The 23,762-nt window shown below is 41.8% G+C and overlaps 1 protein-coding gene and 1 long non-coding RNA gene across 2 annotated transcripts; both read right to left on the bottom strand.

The window, feature by feature from the left end:
- Nucleotides 1-9,267: 9,267 nt before the first annotated feature.
- LOC121718693 lies at nucleotides 9,268-10,411 on the bottom strand. Its single transcript, XR_006033990.1, has 3 exons — nucleotides 10,349-10,411; nucleotides 9,852-10,147; nucleotides 9,268-9,417 (listed from the first exon to the last, which is right to left on the bottom strand). It is a non-coding gene; the product is annotated as an uncharacterized LOC121718693 (long non-coding RNA).
- Nucleotides 10,412-10,620: 209 nt separating this feature from the next.
- On the bottom strand, nucleotides 10,621-13,597 carry LOC121719277 (B-cell receptor CD22-like). Its single transcript, XM_042104751.1, has 6 exons — nucleotides 13,594-13,597; nucleotides 12,346-12,570; nucleotides 11,861-12,130; nucleotides 11,456-11,728; nucleotides 10,879-11,132; nucleotides 10,621-10,677 (listed from the first exon to the last, which is right to left on the bottom strand). Exons 1-6 carry the CDS (start codon nucleotides 13,595-13,597, stop codon nucleotides 10,621-10,623), a joined length of 1,083 nt encoding a protein of 360 aa, XP_041960685.1.
- Between the last annotated feature and the right edge of the window lie 10,165 nt (nucleotides 13,598-23,762).

Raw genomic sequence — 23,762 nt, 5'->3', positions numbered from 1 at the left:
GGAGGGAGGGAGAGAGGAGGGAGGGAGAGAGAGGGAGGGAGAGAGAGAGGGAGGGAGAGAGAGAGAGGGAGGGAGGGAGAGAGAGAGAGGGAGGGAGAGAGAGAGGAGGGAGGGAGAGAGAGGGAGGGAGAGAGAGAGGAGGGAGGGAGAGAGAGGGAGAAGGCAGAATGGGACGGAGGGAGGGAGGGAGAGAGAGAGAAAGAAAGAGAGAGAGAGAGGGTGCTGTCTCAGGGAGAGGGAGACGAGCAAACCTACACCTCTCGCCCTCCCCTCCCAGGCTGCTGGCTCAGAGGGTGGAGTGTAGCAGGTTGTGGCGGCTGGATGGAGGCTCAGGGAGAGACCAGCACCACCGGTAAGGACAGACAGGCGTTACGGAGGCTCACACTGTGGGACGAACAAAAGCGGTTTACAGCCCTTCTGCATTGTCTCGTACAAAGAGGTGCTCTGCTTGTGCTTATGCAAGAGGACTCAATGCACCAGCAGACAGCCAGTGACAAGTGCAGACTGCTTTGTGAACGCCACTAAGTTCAGATGCATTGTGTGTGTGTGTGTGTGTGTGTGTGTGTGTGTGTGTGTGTGTGTGTACACATGCACTCACATGTGAAGGCATGCACTGCTACTTGAGCAAATTACACTGCTCCCTTCTGTTCATTTGTGAGGATTTGTATGTGGGCACATTAGCTGAGGAAGATTTCGAAGAGCATCTCTGTCATATGTGAGAGAGATAGCATTGAGGCTTGATCTTGATGAATTGATCAAAATGATCAGGTTTAGTTTACGGGCAGAATCGAAAGATTGGACTTCTGATACTGTTGCCCACTACTTCTCTCCCTGATGTGTCCTGTATGGTGGACTAGCAGAAAGGGATGAGTAATGTGCCTACATTAGTAGCCTACTACTGCAGGACAATCTGTAGGGTAGGCCTACACTGCAGGAATCGGGATGCTAGACTACTGGGTTGTCACATTTTATAATGAGATTCATCTTTCTCATGATGCCAACATTTAGCTTTCCAAAAACGAGAGATTGTTTTTCTTGCGGGCAAAAGCAGATGATAGTGGTAGGACACTAAAGCTGAGACTTTTTCAAGAATACACAAAACAGGATTCTAAAATTAATTTAAAAAGCATTTCACTTTTGTCACTGCTATACTTTACATGTAGGCTACTGCACATTTTCACAATTCAAAATTATACTGACCAAAATTGTAAAATCTGCTTTTATGTATTTGTTGCATGTATAAAATCTGCTTTTATGTATTTGTTGCATGTATATTTTCTTACAATTTACAGACCAATTTAAACCAAATGCAGCATGGGCCTACTTGTGTTTTTGTAAGTCTATGTTGATAAATTAATCGAGGGTCGTGCTTTCCTTTTAAGAGTCAGATTATCATTGACAAAATTATACTGCAGTTGGAGGTACACTAACTATTCTCTATTCTTGCCTCATTAAATGCCACAAAGTGTCCTTATTTTTAGTGGTATAGAAATGGCCACGCTCATTCTTGGAAGTCGATGTGATGCGATGCGTGAAGCCCATAGATGGACAGTAAAAGAAAAGATGTAGGCCCAAGTAACCACATGATTGAAGACGTAGCGTGTTCCAGCAGCTCCCCTCCCCCTCCCACTCTAGCGTTCCCCACGTGATGAACGCGGAACAAAGGAAAACGAAAGTAAATGTAAAGCAAGGAACCGAGACCGGTTGTGTGCAAGAATGTTTTAAACGTTTTATAAGGAGGTAAGTAGACATTGTAAGTTGAATTTAAGGTTGTAATCCAATACAGAGGTGGCAAGTGATGTCGATTTCGTGAACTGAAGGTAGGCTAATTAAGAGAGACTTTGACACTGTGGGCTACCAAGCCAAGGGTTCACAGACAGGCCTGAACGGTAAACATTGCTATCGTTGTCTAGTCCTACCTTTCATACCACGTTAACACACGTTGACTAGGCTAGCACTTTGCGTTGCGTCGCCAAATAGCCCAATTGTTGCCTTGTAGCCAAAAAAGTGGTTATAATGGATCAGCCGAAATGTAGTTGCAAATGAGGCCAGGCCCTGTCAGGTAGAAAGACGGCCTAGCCTATCTTAGGCCTACCTGAGGATGACATGATTCTGCTAGAATAAGCTGTATAATGATATGTACTCTATATGTGGTAATAGTATTGTAACAATCTTGCAAAGAATGGTTTTATTGGTTACGCACCAAAACACACGAACGTCATTACACAGGCAAAACAAAGGAGATCAATTAAACAAGCACTAAACACAAACAGGGTAGTCACATACAATACACGGGGTAAACACATGAGGTACAACATAAAGAAAGACTATACCAGCTAACACATACATAACAAGGTGACTTCCGGGGACGGCTGCACGGTGACCGGTGTTAGAGCCACAGCTCCACTGTCACCAAGGTCAACAGAATCAGTGTCCAAGTCTCCACGACCCTCAGCTGAGGCCAGGGGTCGATACGGGGCCAGTCGATCACGGTGGAGAGCCACAACTCTCCGACGCTTAATCAGTCTCACACGAAAGACCACCAGGGGCAAGTGTAAGTCCCAGTCCTTTTGTCGGCGGTCGGCCAATATGGCCAGCTGCACTGCTAGCGTCCGATTAAACCGTTCCACTAGCCCGTCGCTTTGTGGATGCAGAGGTGTCGTTCTCGTTTTCCGGATGCCCATGCGCTGGCAAACCTCAGCAAACACCTCTGCCTCGAAATTCCGCCCTTGGTCGCTGTGGAGCTCTTCCGGTGCCCCGAACCGGCAGAACATCTCAGTGACCAGTCTGTCCGCTGTCGTCTGGGCGCTCTGATCTGGCACTGCATACGCCTCAGGCCACTTAGTGAAATAGTCTATAGCTCCGAGCACGTAGCGATTTCCCCGCTCTGTGACTGGCAGTGGGCCCATGATATCGACGGCTACCCGCTCCATGGGAGCCCCGACTGCGTATTGCTGCAGCGGAGCGTGCGAGCGTCGAGTGGGGCCCTTCTTCGCTGTGCAGGCGTCACAGCAGTGAACATGCAGTTCAACGTCCAGCCTGCATCCCGGCCAATAGAAGTGGCTTCTCAGCCGACGAAGAGTTTTTGCAATGCCAAAATGAGCCGCCCCCACTGCCCCATGTACCTGTTCCAGTACACGGGCTCGCCTGCTTGAGAGAGGATGGCGCCAACGCCCACGTCGCTGGCATCGGTGTCCAGGATGAACGGCAGTTGAGGGTCAGGGAAAGCGAGCACTGGGGCCTCACATAGCGCCCTCCGCAGCCGCCGGAATGCTGCGTCGCACTCTCGCAGCCACTCAAAGAGCTGGCCTTTGTGCGTTAAACGATGCAGCGGGCTGGCGACTGTAGCAAAGTCCCGGATGAAACGCCGGTAATATGACACCAGGCCCAGGAAGCTCTGCAGCTCAGCACCATTGCGCGGAACAGGCCAACGTCTCACCGTCTCCACCTTAGCTGGGTTGGTGGCCACTCCGGCGGCCCCCACGACAAGGCCCAGGAATCTGGTTTGCCTCCGGAACAGGTGGCACTTTTTCGGGTGCAGTTTGAGCCCAGCACCCCGTATGGCGTCGAACACCTTTTCCAGATGTCCTATGGCACCGGTGAAGTCTGTTGCATGACACAGGATGTCGTCCAGGTAAACCACGCAGCATGTTCGTGGAATGCCCGCCAGGACACGCTCCATCAGCCGCTCAAAGTTCGCTGGCCCGTTGCATAGGCCGATTGGAAGTACCCGGAACTGCCACAGCCCTTGCCCGATGGTAAACGCTGTCTTCGGCCGAGCTTCTGGGGCTAGCTCAATCTGCCAGTAGCCACTGCGTAAGTCCAGCGAGCTAAACCAGCAGGAGCCGGCAATGCTGTCCAGCGCATCGTCGGGGGAGCGGGTAGGAGTCTTTCCGGGTTACCTGGTTAAGGCGCCTGTAGTCAACACAGAACCGCCACGAGCCGTCCTTCTTCCGGATGAGTACAGCCGGCGCAGCCCAGGGACTACTGCTTGGCTCTATCACTCCTGCCGCGGCCATTTCCTTGATCTTTTCTTCAGCTGCTTGTCTTGAGGCTGAAGTCGAATGGGCCGGGCATTTCCGGTGTCGATATCGTGTTGGACCAGGCTCGTTTGGGTGCAGTCCTCATCTCTTGCGGTGAAGATGTCGGTGTACGCTGCTAGTAGTCTCCGCACCTCGCCCAACCACCCAATACACAGCACATTGTCTCATGAGGAAGCTTCTCCAACACACATATTGCACACTGCCCTCTCCCCACATACACGGTACACTATCCCATCTCCCCTGTCATCCCCCCAACACACACACCAAGACCCCTGGCAGTTGGGGTAGCCCCTTGAGCCGTGGATCTGCCCAAGGTTTCTTCCTTGGTAAGGGAGTTTTTCCTTGCCCCTGTTGCTCTTGGGTGCTCCTTGTTGGTGCCCCCCCCCCAATTCCAATCCTCCCCCACCTTTCTTATGCAGCCCTTGCCACTTAATCTACTAAACCCCTCTTCTACTGCACTTTTTACCCCCCCACTTTGCACAAATAGGCTGACACCAGACATAATTTCACTGCATTTCTTATTTCCAGTAACTATATGCATGTGACAATAAACTTCCTTGTATCCTTGTATCCTTGTAAAAACTACTAAAAATTTCCCCATAGACTTAACATTGGCGATTATGACATCACAGTAGTTTCGTGTACCCCGTTCTTTCAGTGTCCCGGGAATCCTTGTTGGTGTACGTCACTAAATGTACACATACATTATTTTATTGTAAGGCCCCCCATGAACGAAAGTACACAAAACTTGGCATGCATTCGGAGGGTGTCATAATGATCCTACACTTTTAATTTCGTGCAGTTTTGACCTTGTCAGCCAGAGATATTGTGATGAAAACACCTAATTTTTTGCTTTTTAATTTTTAACTAGGTGGCGCTATACATGAAATAAGTGGTAATGGGATGGGTTGACATGCCCCCTTAAGACCAACATACATAAAAAAGGTCGACCTCCTAGGCCCTACGGTTCTCGAGATATTCACAGAAAACTGTCTCCGGCCACCTACAGGCCAGTTGGTGTATAGTAATATAAATTAATTTATTGTGTGGCCCCCCATGAACGGAATTCCACAAAACTTGGCGTGCATACAGAGGGTGTCATAATGATCCTACACTTCCAATTTCGTGCAGTTTTGACTATGTTAGGTCACAGATACCTTCAATTACAACACCTCATTTTTACTTTTTTGTGTTGAACTAGGTGGCGCTATACATGTAATGAGTGGTTATGGAATGGGTTGACATGGCCCCTTGAGATCAACATACAAAAAAAAATGGTTCTCCTACACCCTACGGTTTTCGAGATATTCACAGAAAACTGTGTCTGCCCTACCCTCCTTTCGGGGGGTCCAGTCCAGCGGGGGGGCTACAGATCAAAACGAAAAACGATGGTTCCATGCTATCCATGTGGGGTTACATGCCCACCAAGTTTCGTGTACCCCGGTCTTTCAGTGTCCCGGGAATCATTGACGGAAATTTGGGCATGCGGAAAAAAAAAAAAAGAAAAAAAAATCTGACTAAACCTATATGACCGCCGCTCCACTGCACGGCGGTCATAATAAATGGAGATGGGCGGCTGTTGGAAACGGGGGAGAACTAACAAGCCATGGTGTAAAGAAATTAGAGTGCCAGGGGTTTGCTTTTGTGCGGTTCGCTGCAAGAAAATTGTTTATGGATGCAATAGGAAAACGTTTTAACACGCCACCAATCAGAAGACCGCCATAAGGTTAACGTTCGTGCACTTCAGGACATCTTCCCTACCTGGTGCAACTAGCCACCACGACAGAGGTTGGCTACGTTTATCTATGGCTGACCGTTTTTACGTATAGAAAGCAGGCTACGCATGTTCTTTCATAGCGCAACACGACCTGTCTCTCACCATATCACAACCTCTTGTCAACCTTATACAATCTGTTGCTGAAGACAAAAGCGCCCTCTCCAGATTGTCGTTATCAAATGTGCAGACCTCCTGCATGAGCACACACAGTATTGCTGCTCATTGGAAAACTGAGTTGTCTGTAAAACTAAAAATTACCATGTTTTCATTAAATGCGGACGAGGCAACAAATGGAAATATGAACAATATCTAGAATGTTCTTCGTTACTTTGATGAGGAAATGGGAAGTCTTGCAAACTTGATTTTATAGATTTTACTTGGTGTTGAATTGCATATTAACAAGAAAAAATCTCCCCTTTAAACACTTTTGGCCTGAAGTAATTAAATAAGAGTGTAAGTTAAAGCCTTTCTACAATATTGCTGCAGTAGAAAAGAACAGCAATGGCTAATCAGCAATGGTCAGGGATGGTACTAAAATATATTTTTGTTCATCAGGAAAACTCAATCTCAATCAAGAACACTCTCAATTCGCCTTATTCACATGGCGGCCATTGGTGGCTAAAACGAGGCTACAGGGTATGCAAACCATAGGATTGTTAGGCCTAGTCCACACGTACCAAACCGATCTTTTTTTCCTCCGTCTTCCCTGGAACCGTATCCAGAATATTTGCGTCCAAACGGATCCATCTCAACACGACTCAACACGTTACTTCATACCCCAGGCCTATAGGTGGCACTGTGTCTTTACAGAAATTCACCAAAACTTGCAAAACTTGCGCCTTAAAAACAGAAAGAATAGGCTACGGCGAAATGGCTAATGCAAGGAAACCAGATTTGTTTGTGTGGACTGATGGTGAACTGTCAACTGTAGTCAACTGTAAAACTAATAAACTTTATTTTACGGTTTGTGAAGGGTGCAGTCCCGTCCTTTATTTGGCTAACGCAGGTAGGCCTACTAATCACCTTTACTTTCTTTGGTTGTAGGATAGTCCGTGATTCACATTAGTTTTGGCTATCACCGCAATTAGGCTACTAAACGCAAGGCTTACCCAAGTTCTAGGCTATTCTGTCGCCACATTTATAATATTGCTATAAAACATTTGTTAGTAACAGTCAATACTTTTGCCTGCATCAAATCGTGCATTCGCATTTAGTGTGCTACCATCGGCTTAACGTGAGTTCTAAGCGTCTTTGTATGCTTATATCTGATTTCACTCGACTGTGAATGCATGTACAGTATATATGTTGTAAGACATGTAAAATAAATGAATGACACTGGCACTACGCACAAATTAATGTAGCCTAAACTTACACTGCACTTTCCTAATAACTTAAGTTCTCTCGCGTCACTGACAGTAGCTAGAATGCATAAAAAAACACCGGGAAAAACAGTGTTCAGTCCACCAAGTCATAAGCTATCGGCGCTGCGCAGCACCAGTTGTGATATTTATCTTACGGAGTGTAATCGTAGGTAATGTTATGTATGAAAACTAGTATTGTTAGGCAATACTATAAGTGCAAGTCCAGGGCAGCTGAGGTGTGGCGATGACATCATCGATACGCAAGCAGGATGTGCGGTTTCGCTGTCTAAACGAACTCAAACGGGCTACGGTTTCAGATTTCTCCACTCTGGGACCAGGTTTCAGAAAAGTGCGGTTTCGGGCAGTGCGCTTACAGGATTCGTTTGGACGCTCGGCCAAGACTAAGCAAAACCTCTGCGTTTAACCTAAAAAGCGTCTCCGTGTGGACAGGCCCTTATGTTCTATGCATTCACCTGTAAGTGGCATTAAATATATAGTAAGTGTACCCTGTAGCCTCGTTTTGGTTTAAACAATGGCCGCCGTGTGAATAAGGCGAATACTCCCTTTACTTTGCTGTTTGCATCTTTTTGTACATTAAAAACCAATAGGTCGCGACTGCAAAAGGGGTGCTATCTCTATAGGTAGATATGAACAACGTATGACTTATGGCCTGAAAAAAGTTCAGTCAAACGATTTTCTTTTCACTTTAATCCCTGCTTTTGATGCACATGACCTTTGTCAGTTCGCTAATAGCAAATGTGGCCGATTGGCTGCTGTTCCGTGTCCAGTTGATTATTGATGAGATGAGGCATTTTGTTTTTTTTGATGACAGTCGCTGAGTCATCATGCTGTATTCCCCTGTTTAGTCATTACTCGGACATGAGTGAGCATTACCCACAGGTACATGTGAATCCCCTGACAAGAGGCTTGCGTCTGAGTGACAGGATATTTGTAGTACTAATCTCTTTTGGTTGGGAACCGTCAGTCACACTACACCCAGCCAGGGTTTTGCAAAATGGACAGATATTTGGTATGGGTGCTTGCGTTTCTTTAGGAATCTGCCGTCTTGGTTTGTATAGAAATTAATATTAGGTGACACATACACATAAGAGTTTTGAAGCATATTCAGCAGAACACTTTGGGGTGAAAATACCAAACTGAAACATGTGCATATTCCTGTAGGTAGAGATAAATGAAAATAAAGATGTAAGAAAATGGAGGCAGGAAAGTTCCAACAAGCTGTGCAGCCTTCATCTGGTCATCTGAAACATGAACAGCAGAGGGACTGATGAGGGGAAATCAGGCTGACACACACACACACACACACACACACACATACACACACACACACACAACACAACACAACACACACACACACACACACACACACACACACACACACACACACACACTGACACACACACACACACACACACACATGCACACACACACACGGACACACACACACATAGACACACACACACACTGACACATCTCTGACTCTCTTTTTTCTTTTTTTCCTCCTCTTTCCCTTCCTCTTCTTCTTCTTTCTCTTCTTCTTCTTCTTCTTCTTTTTCTCAGAGGCTCTTTTTGAGGCTCATGAATTAACATGTTTCCCTCAGAGGGGCTTTGTCCTCTGTCTGTCTCCCTCTCATCACGCACACTCCACAGTTTCCAACACACCACAATCTTCATACCGAACTAGTCTATTCAGCACGCCCATTGTTCAAATATTCTAACATTTTTTACACCTCATGCATGCTCACAAAACTGCAGAATAACAATAATCATATCACACTTTCTACTGAGTGTGACAGTGTGTGAATGTACACATGCACATATTGTCCACCTGATCAATAAACTCAGTAATACACTGACAATGGTTTCACCCAGAGCCATATAAAGGTACCTTTATATGGCTCTGGTTTCACCCATTTAAAGTTAGAATAGAATAGATTCGAATAGAATAGAATAGAATAGAATAGAATAGAATAGAATAGAATGGAATGGAATGGGATTGAATAGAATAGAATAGAATAGATTAGATTAGAATATAATAGAAAAGAATAGAATAGATTTATTTTTTACATTTGATTAATAAATACACACATCACTGCAAACACTAGTTATCATCAGACAATTTTAAAATCAGGCTGTAGTCTTCTTCAAACCGTGCTCTCTTGCTGTTATGGTTTGGAATGTGTATTGATGGCACTGTAGATCACAGATTCAGCCTCTGTTCTGTGGAGAAGGAACATCTCAGTTAGTGGCAGCTTTTAAGTCTGAATTGTTTAGCGTGCGGATTTATCAGAGAATTTCACTGTGACGTACAGTATGTATTGCTGCCAGAGATTGGCATGGGCTAATGTGTGTCTTAGGACACCATAGACATTGAAACATGAGTATTTTCTATTTAGTTGTTGGAAAATGTACTCAGATTGAGACAGGACAAGGTTTATATTAAATGACAGATAAGCTGCTGCTATTAAGAATGTAGAACCTCCAGCCATATTCATTCCTTCAGATTCTGACAGCATTTGTGCAAATACAGCAGCCCCCATAGTGCAATTTACCATCCTCATAACAAATTAAAACAAGCTGAAGTTGCTCAGAATAACTCATGTTGTCTCTTCTGTGTAAAAGGTTTCTGTAATGAGGGTAAATACTCACTGGGGGGCAGCACTGAGTCCCTGCAGATTCAGTGAGGCGTACTTGGTCTCCTCCTGTGGAATGCCAGACAGAGGCGGCTCAGGGATTGTAGACTCTGGTTTGGACTTGCTGAACTGGACGCTGGCGTACTGGATGTCCTCTTCCTGGCTGGGCACTTCCTGCTGTTTGTTGGGCTTAAACTGGACACTGGCGTACTGGACTTCATCATCATCATCATCATCTTTACGATCTGCCGCATCTATCTGGCCAGTGCCACAGTCCATGGTAGTGTCACAGCAGGCAAGATTGGAGACTTCCTGTGAAAGACAAAGTGTCAAAGTGACAATAGTAGCGAAAATTCCTCAAGCATTTTTCTGGTTGTCTGGCATGATGCATTTTATATTATTGTATATTATGGGCCAAGATTTAGTGAGGAGGTTTGGGACAGACATCTCAATCCTCTACCAAGCTTACTAGTCAATTCACTGTGTGTTGATATGTGTAAGTGCAATGCTTACCTTTGTGTTGCTGTGAGTGTTTTTTTTACGGTTTTGGCTGAGTTAGTCTTCTGTCGCCTATATTCCAAACACATCAACACATTTTGAAATATTGTAGTTGTGACGTGTATGTTAAAAGATAGATAGAAAAACTCTAACTATAAACTATAAAATACTATTTGCAGACTATTTTTTCTGTAATCAGAAGTTGCTGTGATTGACATTAATCTGATATTAAAAGTATTTCTCTGTTACTTGCCTCCAGCATACAATACCAATGACCAGCAGGAGAGTTACAGCCAAGATGGCCCCCAAGGCACTAAAGAGTATTGTGCTGTGCAAGCCTGAAGCTGAAGAGAGACATTTACAAATGCACTGATGTTCCACAAAATCATATTATATGTCAAATATGCACCTCAACATAATTATAGGGAAGATAAAATGTGTTTTAATGTTGCCAAAAACACCACTACTCTACTGACAGAGTAACTCTACTATTTCAAATGAAAGTAAAAAAAAAACTGCACTGGACCTGGCAAAAAGACTCTGACTGCAGTTGAGTTCTTCAAGCCGACTTTATTCCAAGCCTCACAGTGATAAAGTCCATCCATACCAGGAACAAGGTTAAGAGTGAGGTTGGGCATCCTCCCTGTGCCCAGAAGAGCTGTTTCATCTCCAGTCTTCCTGTACCAGGTGTAGTTGTACACTGGTGGGTTGGCATCACTGCTGCAGGTCAGAGTCACTGAGTCGCCCTCCTGAAGGTCACCAGAGGGGACAAGGGATGCTGAGGTCATCCTGGGGGAGTCTGGTGCACAAGGAATATAAAAATCTTACATATTAATGATATTTCAAGGCATTCGTATATGTAATACAATCTCCATCTGATCAATAAACTCCTCATCAATGAGATTGATTACAACATCATGTTACTGTATGTACTCTAAAATACATTTGATTTCATGACTGTCTGGATGTTTTTGGAAGATGTTCACAGTGAAAAAAGGAAGCATGACAGGTGGTGTCTCATCAGCTGTATGTTTTATCGATAAAAATGGATTCTGTGCTCTGATTTGTGGATTTAATTCCTGTATGTACTGAAACAGTCTAGTAGAATGTAACAGTACTCACATAACACATCCAGAAATGTTGTATTGGATTGGCTGGCTCCATGTTTATTCTCTGCCTTACAGTAGTAAAGCCCACTGTGCTCAGTACTGACGTTAGTGATGCTGTACGTTTGTCTTTGTCTGATCCATGTGGATTCTGACCCATGCTTCCTTCTGTACCAGGTGTAGTTGTGCACCGGTGGGTTGGCATCACTGCTGCAGGTCACAGTCACTGAACTGCCCTCTTCTATGTCACCAGAGGGACTGACTGATACTAAGGTGTTTCTTGGGGCATCTGCATATTTGAAATGGAAAAAAAATACAGAATACAGGAATTTGTACTTTATGTATTTAACTCATAAAACCTAAACATTAAGGTGTACATTTTGATATTTAATTTCTAATCAAAGCTGTGTTCAACACTTACAGGTTAAATTTATCTGCAGCACTGAAGATCTGTTCTGTCCAATCACATTCTCAGCCTCACAATAGTAGAGTCCACTCTGTTCAGAGCTGATGTCCACAAGGCTGTAATTCTGACTCCACCCAACCGGTGTAGAGTGATGTTCATTTTCCCTGTACCAGGTGTAGTTATGCACTGGTGGGTTGGCATCACTGCTGCAGGTCAGAGTTATAGAACTTCCCTCCACTGGTTCTCCAGAAGGATGGGCTGATGCTGAAGTGTTTCTTGGCCCATCTGACAGAAGTGTTTTTTAAGACTTCAATTGTTTTGCGCTAACAAAGAACTAAACATGCAAACTTTTCACAATTGGATGCAATATATTCATTTTTAAGTGAACTGTCATGCAGTTGTGTCTAGTGCAAGTGTCATCGATATGAGATACCAGAAAATATTTTTTTTAGTTTTATAGAATTGTGTTACAAAAGACTAGAGAAATCTCACATACTTACATCTGACATTGAGATTAATTCCATGTGAACTGTGAATCTCATGTCCCTTAACAGCACAGGAGTATGCTCCTGCATCTTCAATGCTGACTGAGTCTATATCCAGCCTGTTGTCAGTTGCGTGTAGATCATTAACAGGCTGTGAGTTCCTGTACCAGATGTAGGTGGGGTTGTTACTCAGACTGCAGGTGGTGCTGCAGGTCAGTGTCACTTTGTCTCCCTCTTTCACTGTTGCAGGATCCACCAGTACTTGCAGTTCTGAAGAAAACTAGATTGCATTTCCGGCGGGAACTGCGAAAGTGTGCTTGCCCTGGTCCGGTCACCAACGTGAGCAGACATTGACATACGCTACGCTGAACCTGGCTTGATCCAAGCATTCTAACAGTGCCTTTCAGTGTTGGAGCAGTGGCAATACCTCAAAAGCTCTATTCAACTATTGCCTTGCGGGGTGAATGCGATTTTATCTGTGGCCTGCCTTCGAATTTAGCTTCTATGACTAAAATCAAATCAATAAAATAACAGCAGTGATTGGCTGCAAAAATAAATAATGAAGATACTTTTTCACTATTTTTTTTTTTTATATGAGCTATGAGTGTGAATGTTATATATTCCATCTCCTAATTCTGTTTTACTGGTTTATTTGACAAATAATCTATATGGATTTGCTCTATAAAGACCTTATGTCTGTTTGGGATTGTTTTGAGAGCCTATTGATGTATCTCAGAATAAAGGAATGTCCACAACATTAGTGATGTTTTTTTTGTGTGTGTGAATGTATTTTACTTAACTCATTGAATGTAGCTGGATACTCATGAACGCATGTCTCTAATAGCCACAATAGGAGTAATTTTAGCAACACCGTATTTTGTGTGGCCCATAACGACCCAGTGGATCATGAAAATGTGCCAAAATTCACATTCCTTGCTTGTTGTTGGTACATTAATCCCTGATTGCCACTTATCTGAGATGTAAGAGTTCATCATAGGTTTAAGGTCTGGGGCAGGGATTTGACATTCTGTGACTTCTTTATTGAGGGCTTGCTTAGCAGCACTGTCCGCTTTCTCATTTCCCCTCAGACCAACATGGCCTCGGACCCAGCAAAAAACTACACTCAAGTTCTGGTTCTTTAGACGTTCTAGTTGATCAAGCTCAGCTTTGGTTGTACTTTTTGCGTGACATTAAAGCCTACTGGAAAGATTTTTAATTGCAATTTACTTTTACGATTAAATAAAATTAATTTATCCCTCTCACCCATAGTTTTCTATTCATTTACAAGTGTACATAGGCCTACTTTAATTACATTTATACATAGTTATTCTACTGATCTTTATACTATTCATCCTGCACATAGACTTATTCTTACTACTCTTATAATGTCGTTTCTGCACTACAATGACACTGTTTCCACACTGGACAAAAAAGAGAAAAAGTCCGCTTCAACCAGGGTTTTCTGCTCCCACTTGTTTTTATTTTACCGTGACGTTTCGGGTAATCACCCTTCTTCAGACGTCTACTGTTTCCACACTGCACATCAGTGTTTCCCATACATTGACTTATTTGTGGTGGCCCACCACAATATCAACATTGACCACCACACAATGATTTTCCAGGTTGTGCTAAATTATGCTTAAATCTGGTTAGCATTATAACCATGCTGCGCTAATTTGTTAAAAACGGTTGCATTCAAGTTAATTCTGCAAACCTACCACCACAAATAGAATTAAATTCTGTGGGAAACACTGCACATAGCTGTATGTTATGTACATATCCGTTATATATTTGTCATATTGAATATCCATATTTATTCTGTTTTATTATATTCTGTTAATACACTGCATATATCTATATTATTATTTCTACTATTATAATGTTACTGCTACATCTACATACATTATTCTACTTATTGTATGAGATAACTGCTAATACACTGCACATATTTATATTTAATTCATATTACTCTAAACCACCTTCTGTAAATCAACTGTATACTACTGTCTACATTGCACTATATTTCTTGACCTGTCTCTGTATATTTCAAGTCAAGTCAAGTCAAGTCAGTTTTATTTTTTAAAGCGCATTTAACATGCACAGAGTGCAACCCAAAGCGCTCCAAAAACAAATAACAAAAAGACAAAATATGCTGGGTGGAGCGGCGTAGTCACCAGCGTGCCCGTGACATCAAGACATGACAAATACATTTAAAAAATAAACACAAAAGATGCCGGATTTCATCACCTTTCTATAGAGTGTCCCAGTGACGCCACTTCCATTTGCCTCCATGGGACCTATCTTTCAAAAATTTTCGAACGCCAGTCTATGGCGAAAAAGAAATTATTTTCTGGTCCCGGTTGACTTGTGCCTTGAATTACCCATATGATTTTTGAATGAATACCCATGATTTTTCATGTAAAGACATTTGCAGTTTGTTTCGTAACTATTGAATTACAGCATTGTGAAAGATCGTAATTCCAACGACTACAAACCCATCAGTCGCGCTAGTGACGTTAGCTCATTCACAGCCACACTAGATTGTACAAGCATACCAGCAACAGGTCTTAATTGGGCTTTCCTTGCTGATGAAAATACCATGAGTCAGAGGATTAAACACATCAGGTAAGTTGTATTCGTCCATAGACTGTACATTAGACTGTACTGTTAAGTGACATAGCAGGCAGCAAGATGCAACCGTTAACTAGCATAACAGCTAATCTTATCGTTAATTACGTTGGTGACGTACATCGTTCGAGACGAGAGATGTAGGCCTAGTCCACTGAGCGGATTCGCACAAAACCAACATAACTTTTGAAGTCTATCGAACAACAGTACTTTCTTGACGTGAAAAATTATCTTTTAAATTCACACACATCATACTGTATGTGAAATTCGTGGCACAATTCAAACTGGACCAAAAAATAATTGTTATCTCTCCATTAACTCCCGTTCATAGTTTTTTGAAAGCTAGGTCCCTTGTAGTGGAAGTAAAACGGAAGTCACTGGGACACTCTATACTTTGCATCACATTGCATGCATACTGTAGCTACATGAATCACAGCTAAGATCCTTGGTTGCTATGAAGGCCAGTCGTTCTAAATGGATGGTTGCTATGGCCAAAGGCCAGTTATCTCTGCCGTTGTCAAGCGGGCATATCCTAACTTTATCTTATTTTAAACATCTCTATTTTACTTAGCCTACTTCCATACAGTGAGTCCCATTAAGAAGTGGCCACTTCATTCGCGCTTAGCGTGATTCACGCAGCAACATTATTAAATTAATCTGTCACCATATGCCTATGCCAACGTTTGCAAAGAGGAGAATCTTTTAATTTGATTCACAATGAAACGTTACATTTAATGTACATGTAAACAATGAGTAGGCTAGTTTTGGTTGTTGTTGGTGGTGTTACTGCATCCCTTAGTTATGCCTACAATGCAAAATTGTTCCCTCGTGATTGTTAGACGCATTTTAAAACATCGCAACGTGAAATGCCACCACAAAACATTGTTTGTGAATCGGTCTTATTAGGAGTCCTCGCTTAAGCTGTCACAGACTCAGGCGCTACTTTTAGGGCTAAAATGTTTCATGAATTACTCTTAGTAAAAAAAAAAAAATAGGAGTCCTAAAGTTACGAGTGACGAAGTTACGAGTACAAGCATCTCATATCAAATGACCATGGCATTACGCTAAGCAACATAAATCCCATAACGTTACAGCAACTTCTCCTCCCTATGACATAGCTAGCTAGCTTCTAGCCACACAAGAAATGAATGATGTTAAATCTCCGCTTAGCATTCTAATAACAGAAGCCACTACAACATGACTCATTATGTCTGTAACTCTATAAAACACTTACTTTCATAAAGGAAGCACACCATCCCGCACATACACATGGAAACCGATATTTTAGGTACTTGGCCACGAACTCAAAACGTGTCTCTCTGAAGCTCTGTTCTAGAATCTTTGCTCTGAACACTGAGTTGCTAGGCAACATCAAATAAACGAAATGAGAATCTTTTCAAGGTATTAAAAGTGTACGAGTGATTACGAATGGATGTGTGTGGTTTGCAATTAGAATAAACAAGAAATAACATTTCCAATAATTTCCCATGATAAATTGCATAATATTTGCACCTTCCTTACTTCACCACACCGTATTTCAAGTACACTAGTGAAATGTAATACAACGTTGCCACCTAGCGTTCAGATGTAGGCTATTTAACATTAACGTGACATTGCTTGCTTATTCTTTCGTCAACTCCATGCTTTTAGGAAAACAATCTTTTTATCATAGTTCCCTCTTCAATGAGCGATTACCAGCTTGTTTTTGTAACAGAGATAGCTGTTTACTGTCCCTAGGTTTACAGAAACACCTATTCATATTAATACGTAGCCTATGGAGTGCTGCCGACCACTGTTCATTACGGCCCAGAATGCCTTGCATGTCTTTATAACAAAACAACACAGTAAAACCTAAATGCCCGTAAACATAGGCATTTGCATACTTGTAACATTTTTAATAATACTCTCCCATCATGATATTTAACAATAATGAAAAATTTTATTTGAATTCCGTCAATGTGAAAACAACTCTATTATGTAAGCTATATCTAGCTACTGTTCTCCTTCCTGTTTCAGTTCGTAAGTCCATACTATCCCATGGCAGAGCAAGGATTTGATGATTGGGCAAGGTTACCCGGAGACATTGTGGCTGCCCAGAGACATTGTGCGTACTTGGAAGGCATTGTGATAGATGTACCAGAACAACTGCGAAGGTGATAGGTGATAGATAGTGGTTTGCCAAATGCTGGAAACTTTTGGAATGTTTTCTCTTTTTTTTTTAGCTTATGCACCCTCACATTGGAGTCCCGAGTTCAAACACAAAATTTGGTATCGATATGTGACAGTGTTCCTTAGATATGGACGACTTCCTGTTTCGGAGCTTCGCCGCCGATTTCGTTTGGCTGTGACGGGCAAACGCTTTCGAAAATCAAAAATCCTTCCGGTAACTTTTGTGAGGCTTGGTCCAAGGATAATGTACGTCAAGTTTCGTGGCGTTCGGACCAAATTTGTGACCTGTGAAAATTTAGTTTCGCTTTCTGTTCAATCCAATATGGCGGACGAACGACACGCCCACCTGATGTCATCTTCGCGACCAATTTACACCGGTACTGACCGGACGTTTTAAAGTTGGAACGGTGTCTCTGTCTCAAAGGGCCTAGGCGCTAGAGCTGACAAAAAATTAGGGAGATGGGAATAATAATAATAAAACTTAAGAAGAACAATAAGTGTGCTGCTTTGCAAGCACACTTAATAAAACTTAAGAAGAACAATAAGTGTGCTTGCAAGCACACTTAACAAGATTGTATTGGTGTATTCTGTGTCTTTAAATCATGTAAAAACCATTGCACTATATTTATAGACAGTTCGTTTATTCATTTAAATCACCTGCAACTGAGAGATGGGGAGAGGAATCAACGGATTCAGCTGCCTTTCCTTCTTGATGCGTTATAAACCTGAAGCGATACTTGTTTGAATCATTAGGCCTGGACTAAGGACTAATAGTCCTACAGTAATTGTGTGCTCAACAGAGTATGTGCATAACTGTTTGTACAAGTTTAGCAATGTAGCAGGTGTGCCTCAGCATACGTTAAATTACAAGTTACAGACCATGTGAGCTGCCCTCTCCTTCTGGTCTCTGTCTCTCTCTCTCTCTCCATGACCCGCCTCACTCTTACTTCATCCATATTCTTAAAAACGAATCGCTATTACTCAAAATAAAAACAAAACAAATCCTTCATAACCTTAACATGACGTGGATATAACAATACCTTTGTCTCACTTGGGCGTCATTAACAAAGTTCCTGTTCTTTATTGTGTGTTAAGTGTAAGTTGTTCTCTACATTTCAAAACATGCTTTTCAACACGACTCTGCCCATCACTCTAACATCATGAGCAGGAACAAACTGGCTGGTAAAAAGTGCAACACAATATTTCCCCTTTTCTGAAAGAGCAAGGGCTTTTGATGCACATGACCTTTTGAGGACTTAGTTTGTTTCCAACACACCACAGTCTTCTTATCTAACAAGTCTATTCAGCACGGCCACTGCATAGTAATACCAATATTATTCTAATGTTGTGATAGACATATCTATCAACTTAAGTTTTGTTCAGTATTACACGTTTTGACCTTCCATTTTAATTCACAATTCACACACAAGCACACATGCTGTCCATGGGTTAATTAAGCGATAAGCCCAAGCTGGATACAGTAGGTTACAGTGAGTTGTTATGAGTGCCTACCCCCCCCCCCCCCCCACACACACACACACACACACACACACACCTGCTGTTCTAAAATCACTGTAACCTACGGACTCAAGTGCTGTATTTTAAAACAGCTACCAGATATACCTGGCAAGATTCCAATGGGAGGCAACAGGACATTTTAATGATTTATTCATACTGTAGATAATCATTTTTACACCCTCTATCAGAATGGTTGGCTATCAGCTTTGAGATGCAGCAACTCTAACTTTTGTATATCATAATTCAATCAATTTATTTGGAACCAGCTGTTTATTATTGTCATTATCATTACAGCATTGCATCGACAGCAATCAAACAAGAAATTTTAGGAGGGCACTATATATACAGTACACTTACTGGACAGTGGTCTAGACACAGCTTCACTCCTGGTGAAATATAATCTGCAGTTGCATCTCACAAATGCAGCATGTACAGGAAACTGGCCTCCATTGTGGTTCTGCTGCTGGGCCTCTCTCAGTCCCTGGCTCAAGGGGTAAGACCTAGAGGACCTGCACAACGTCTACAGACACAGAATTTGAAGTCTTACAAGTTTACAAGTTCTGTTTTGCTATTGTCTTACACTACTATGTTATTTCTTATTTCCATCCGTATTTACCTTTCCCACTCAATAGTCAGTAGCAAAGTATTAATGGAGAGTCTATTGACTGACACTAACAAACTGTTATTATCCAACTCTCATGCCTCTGAACTCACTCCATTTGATGTCCTCCTCATCACCAGGACCTGTCCAGCACGGGGGTTAAGTGTATCACCTTCTGAGTTTCTTTGTCACACACTGCTCTAGTCTAGTGATGGGCAAATGAAGCTTTGGTGAACCACTGAACCCCAGCAGTGTGAAGCTAGCGACACTAATGAAAAAAATCCAATATGGCCACCATGTAGATTTTTCAACATAAAAGTTCTTACCCAAACCAGTATATGTATTGTAACCAAAAATACTGGTTTACTTAAGGACTTTTATATGTCAATGTCAAAACATCATGTTAAATAGAGATGATAGGCCTACTCTTAGTTATCTCCTTTGCAGCCGATTTAACGTTAACGTTATGCGATCCATTTAATTGGGAACGCGTCTGCAGGGAGAGGGAGAGAGAGCGGCAGGTTCCAGCTGGCTTGTCATTGTTGATAATTGATATCTCCTTCTTATAAGAAACTTTTAAAAGGAAATCATGGAGGCAACAGTAGTTCCCAATACTGACCATTTATAAACTGTGAGAGGGCACAGCCGTAGTTACAGCACTAGCCATAGTGCAGGCAGAAGATCATTGAGAAATAAACGTTTGTCTTAAAGCTACAGTCCAGAATTTATACATTTGTTAAACAGTATGAAATTAGCAGTATTTTTTAAGCAATTAATGTTTTAAAACAAATACTTTTCATACTAAATTATACACTATAATTTTGTGTGTGTGTGTTATACACTATAATTTTGTGTGTGTGTGTGTTGGGTTTTGAAATTCAATTTCAAAACCCAAGTTTGCCCACCCCTGTTCTAGATGCTTAGTGTACAATCAATATAAGAGAGAAAAGAAACCCCTAATTTCTTCTCCCCAAAGAAATCTCTAGGTTCCTGATGGAGGGGGACATGGCCACTCCAAGACACAGGAACGCCAGAAAGTGCAGTAATTGCAAGTGGAAGAAGTCACCATCGGGACTTGTGGAAGTGCCATACAATATTTCTGATGCTTTTTGTAAGTTGTGGGAATGAATAATGTGTCATATATATATATATATAAATAAATTAAACATGGTGCTATGTTGGTGCAGATGAATATATGCTCAGATTACAAACTACACTGGCCAGTAATGTTTCAACTATGTGAGTTTTCAAACATCAATTAGTTAATGCAGAGAGAAGACGACATCACGGAGAAGACGGAATCGCGCAAATGCTACAAAACTGCGTGTGCAAATTAAACTTTTTTTCGGGACCACCCATATTGTCTCTCAAAAAATGGTGTTCTTGGTGGCTGCTCATGTCACCCATATCTAAATTCATTGTCTTCCTTGCTCTTCCTTGCTTGCAGATTACTGGATAGATACATTGATCGACCTAGGCCTACTGTATGTGATCGAAATGTGTCCCATCTATGCAGGTGCTGGTCATACGTTGGAAGGACTGGCGGACAGACCGTCTCACTGAGCGTGAATGGCTGTGTTTACCGAGGTGTTGTTCAGCACAAGCTTCTTCACGCCCTCGGCTTCCACCATGAGCAGACGAGAAGTGATCAGGACAAGTATGTCAAGATCAACTGGGAACACATCCGAGAAGGTTGGGGAAAAAAAAGCGCTCGAGGAGCAGTGAGGGGTTAGGTTTTTTGGGATGCTTTTTCAATCTTTTTCTGGTATTTTTTTTTTACAGGCACATTCTCAACTGCCGTGAAAGGGGTCTACTTTTTCACCTTTGTCGTTTTCAACACACGGCGGAAAACTGCTTCTGGGGTAAAGCTGATGCAGAACGGGGAAATGGATGTCTCTGCACAGATAATGGACCTAAAAAGGACGACACTACGACTAACTCGGTCACTCTTCTGTTGGAACCATCCGACCAGGTGTACATTGAGATGCATGTGAGTAGAGGCATCTACACTGATGGGAACAGACACAATACTTTCAGTGGCCACTTCTTCCACACCATGTGAATGATTTTCTCTAATAAAATTGAGATATTTACAGTATGTCATTCTATGTACGGAAAGCACTAAAACTGCTAAAGTGAAATAAAACATCCATCTTCAATCTGTGCTGTCATAATTTCATTAAGCAGAATTAATTTAGAGTGCATCAGCTCACTAGTAATCTAATGGACTGCTGTTTAAATGTCCAATTGTTTAACAGGCTGTATACAAAAATATCTGCTGTATTGACAAGTATTTGTATCAACAAGTTATAAAGAAAATAAATGTTTTCCATACAACTGTTCTTTCCAAAATAGATAAGATGAGACAAAATACATCGTTATACAAAACAATGTTGGTGGTACTTATTTGGTACAACAAGAGGGTGACTCATTCCAAAGTAAAAAAACAGCAACAGCAAGAAGAAAAATGCATACCCTGCATGTGGGTCAAGTTTCAAGGCGAGCGAGCAGGGATATTGCATAATCCTGTTCTTGAAGGGACAGAATCTTTGAGTAAGCTACTCAGTGTTTCACGCTAGTCTAACAACAGCAAGGATGAGAGCAAGGATAGGCTATGGACTCTCATTCCCCCTGCCATTTCACTTCTCTTTCTGCAAGTGTAAATGACTGATTATACTGTTTAAATGTGTGAAACTTGGACATGGAATGACAGGTATTGCACTGAAGTTAGTTACTTTTTTTTCCATCTTTCAGGCGTTTCATGGGGATGATATAATAGGAGCAAGGATAAGTGCATAGGAGCAAGGATAGGAGCAAGGATAGGAGAAAGCATAGGAGCAAGGATGGGAGCAAGGATGAGCAAGGATAGGAGAAAGGATGGGAGCAAGGATAGGAGAAAGGATGGGAGCAAGGATGAGCAAGGATAAGAGCAAGAATGGGAGAAAGGATGAGCAAGGATAAGAGCATGGATAGGAGAAAGTATAGGAGCAAGGATGAGCAAGGATAAGAATAAAGGATGGGAGCAAGGATAAGAGCAAGGATGGGAGCAAGGATGGGAGAAAGGATAGGAGCAAGGATGAGCAAGGATGAGCAAGGATGGGAGCAAGGATGAGCAAGGATAAGAGCAAGGATAGGCTACTGACTCTCATTCCTCCTGCCATTTTACTTCTCTTTCTATAAATGTAAATGGCTGAACTTTACTGTTTAAATGTGTGAAATATGGACCTGGAATTGCACTGAAGTTAGTTGCCTTTTCCCCCCAACTTTCAGCCATTTCATGGGGATGACAAAACAGAAAAGTAAGATCCAATATTTTTTAAGCTGTCGATTACAGGGTGGCATATAATTCCCATTAACAGAGAAATCGGGGTTGCACCATGTTCTTCTTCAAGAAGGGTAATACATTTTACCATTTTGACTCCCTATGTTGACATTTGTTTTATTTCTTTCCAACATCAGACATGTCCTGAGGGAATGGTAAAAAAAAACATTTGGCTAACATTTTAAGTTGACTACTATTTAGCATACTGTTGCAAAAAAAAGAAAATGAATTTGCACTTCATGCTGTCCATCCACACACATAACAAATTTTTTTATGGGAAAATCACTTGTTAGACCAATTTCAAGAGGGTATAGCTTTTGAATAAGACAACTAACTATCTCAAACATCTTCAGCATATATTTCCTCATGGACTGAACTTCTGCAAAGTTGGATAGGACAGTAACTCCAATTAGATATTAGAAATCTCCTCATATTTCAGTGTATAATTTTTTTTTTTTTTAAGGCTGTCTATCCATAAGAAAATTTCATCAACAAAAATATATCAGGCTAAAATCATAATGTACATATGATCAAACATATGGGAGACTGGACAAAATTAAATGATGGTGTCGAAACAATATTTTTGTGTTGAATTGATATGGAATAATGCATAAGATAAATTGATTAAATGTAACCAGTTGAAATTGAACCATTTGTGTTTTGTTATTGCCTTGAACTGACATTCTATAATAATAATAATAATAATAATAATATTAATAATAATATTACTACTACTACTACTTCTAATAATAATAATATTGCTACTACTACTACTACTACTAATACCCTAAATATGTGAGAGAAACCCCCTGGCCTTTTCTTCTCAAAAGGGATCTCTGGGCCTCTTCTGGAGAGACATGTTAATGTTAATGTAACATTACACGGGCTGGTTGACTAACTTAGTAAAATATACTGTACAAACCACTAGCCCTTAATTCCAAGTACTGAAGACATTTGCTTGCTAAGAGGGAGCTTCACAAACAAAGGTGTTACTGAAAAACCTTTAAGGGACACACACACACACACACACACACACACACTACTTGAAGGCCTAAATAACAGTAGGTGTCTGTCTTAAGATTGAGTACATTTTAAATCTGATGATGACAGATGAGTAAAGTGCTTTGTCCCCATCTTCTGTAGGTCACGTTTCCTTTGGTCTCAGTCATAATGTCCTTGTCTAAACCTGGGCAC

The sequence above is a fragment of the Alosa sapidissima genome, chromosome 9 (assembly GCF_018492685.1).
Source record: "Alosa sapidissima isolate fAloSap1 chromosome 9, fAloSap1.pri, whole genome shotgun sequence".
In the NCBI taxonomy this organism is placed as follows: domain Eukaryota; kingdom Metazoa; phylum Chordata; class Actinopteri; order Clupeiformes; family Clupeidae; genus Alosa; species Alosa sapidissima.
Note: the sequence above shows the minus strand (reverse complement) of the source record. Positions and strands in the feature narration are given on the sequence as shown.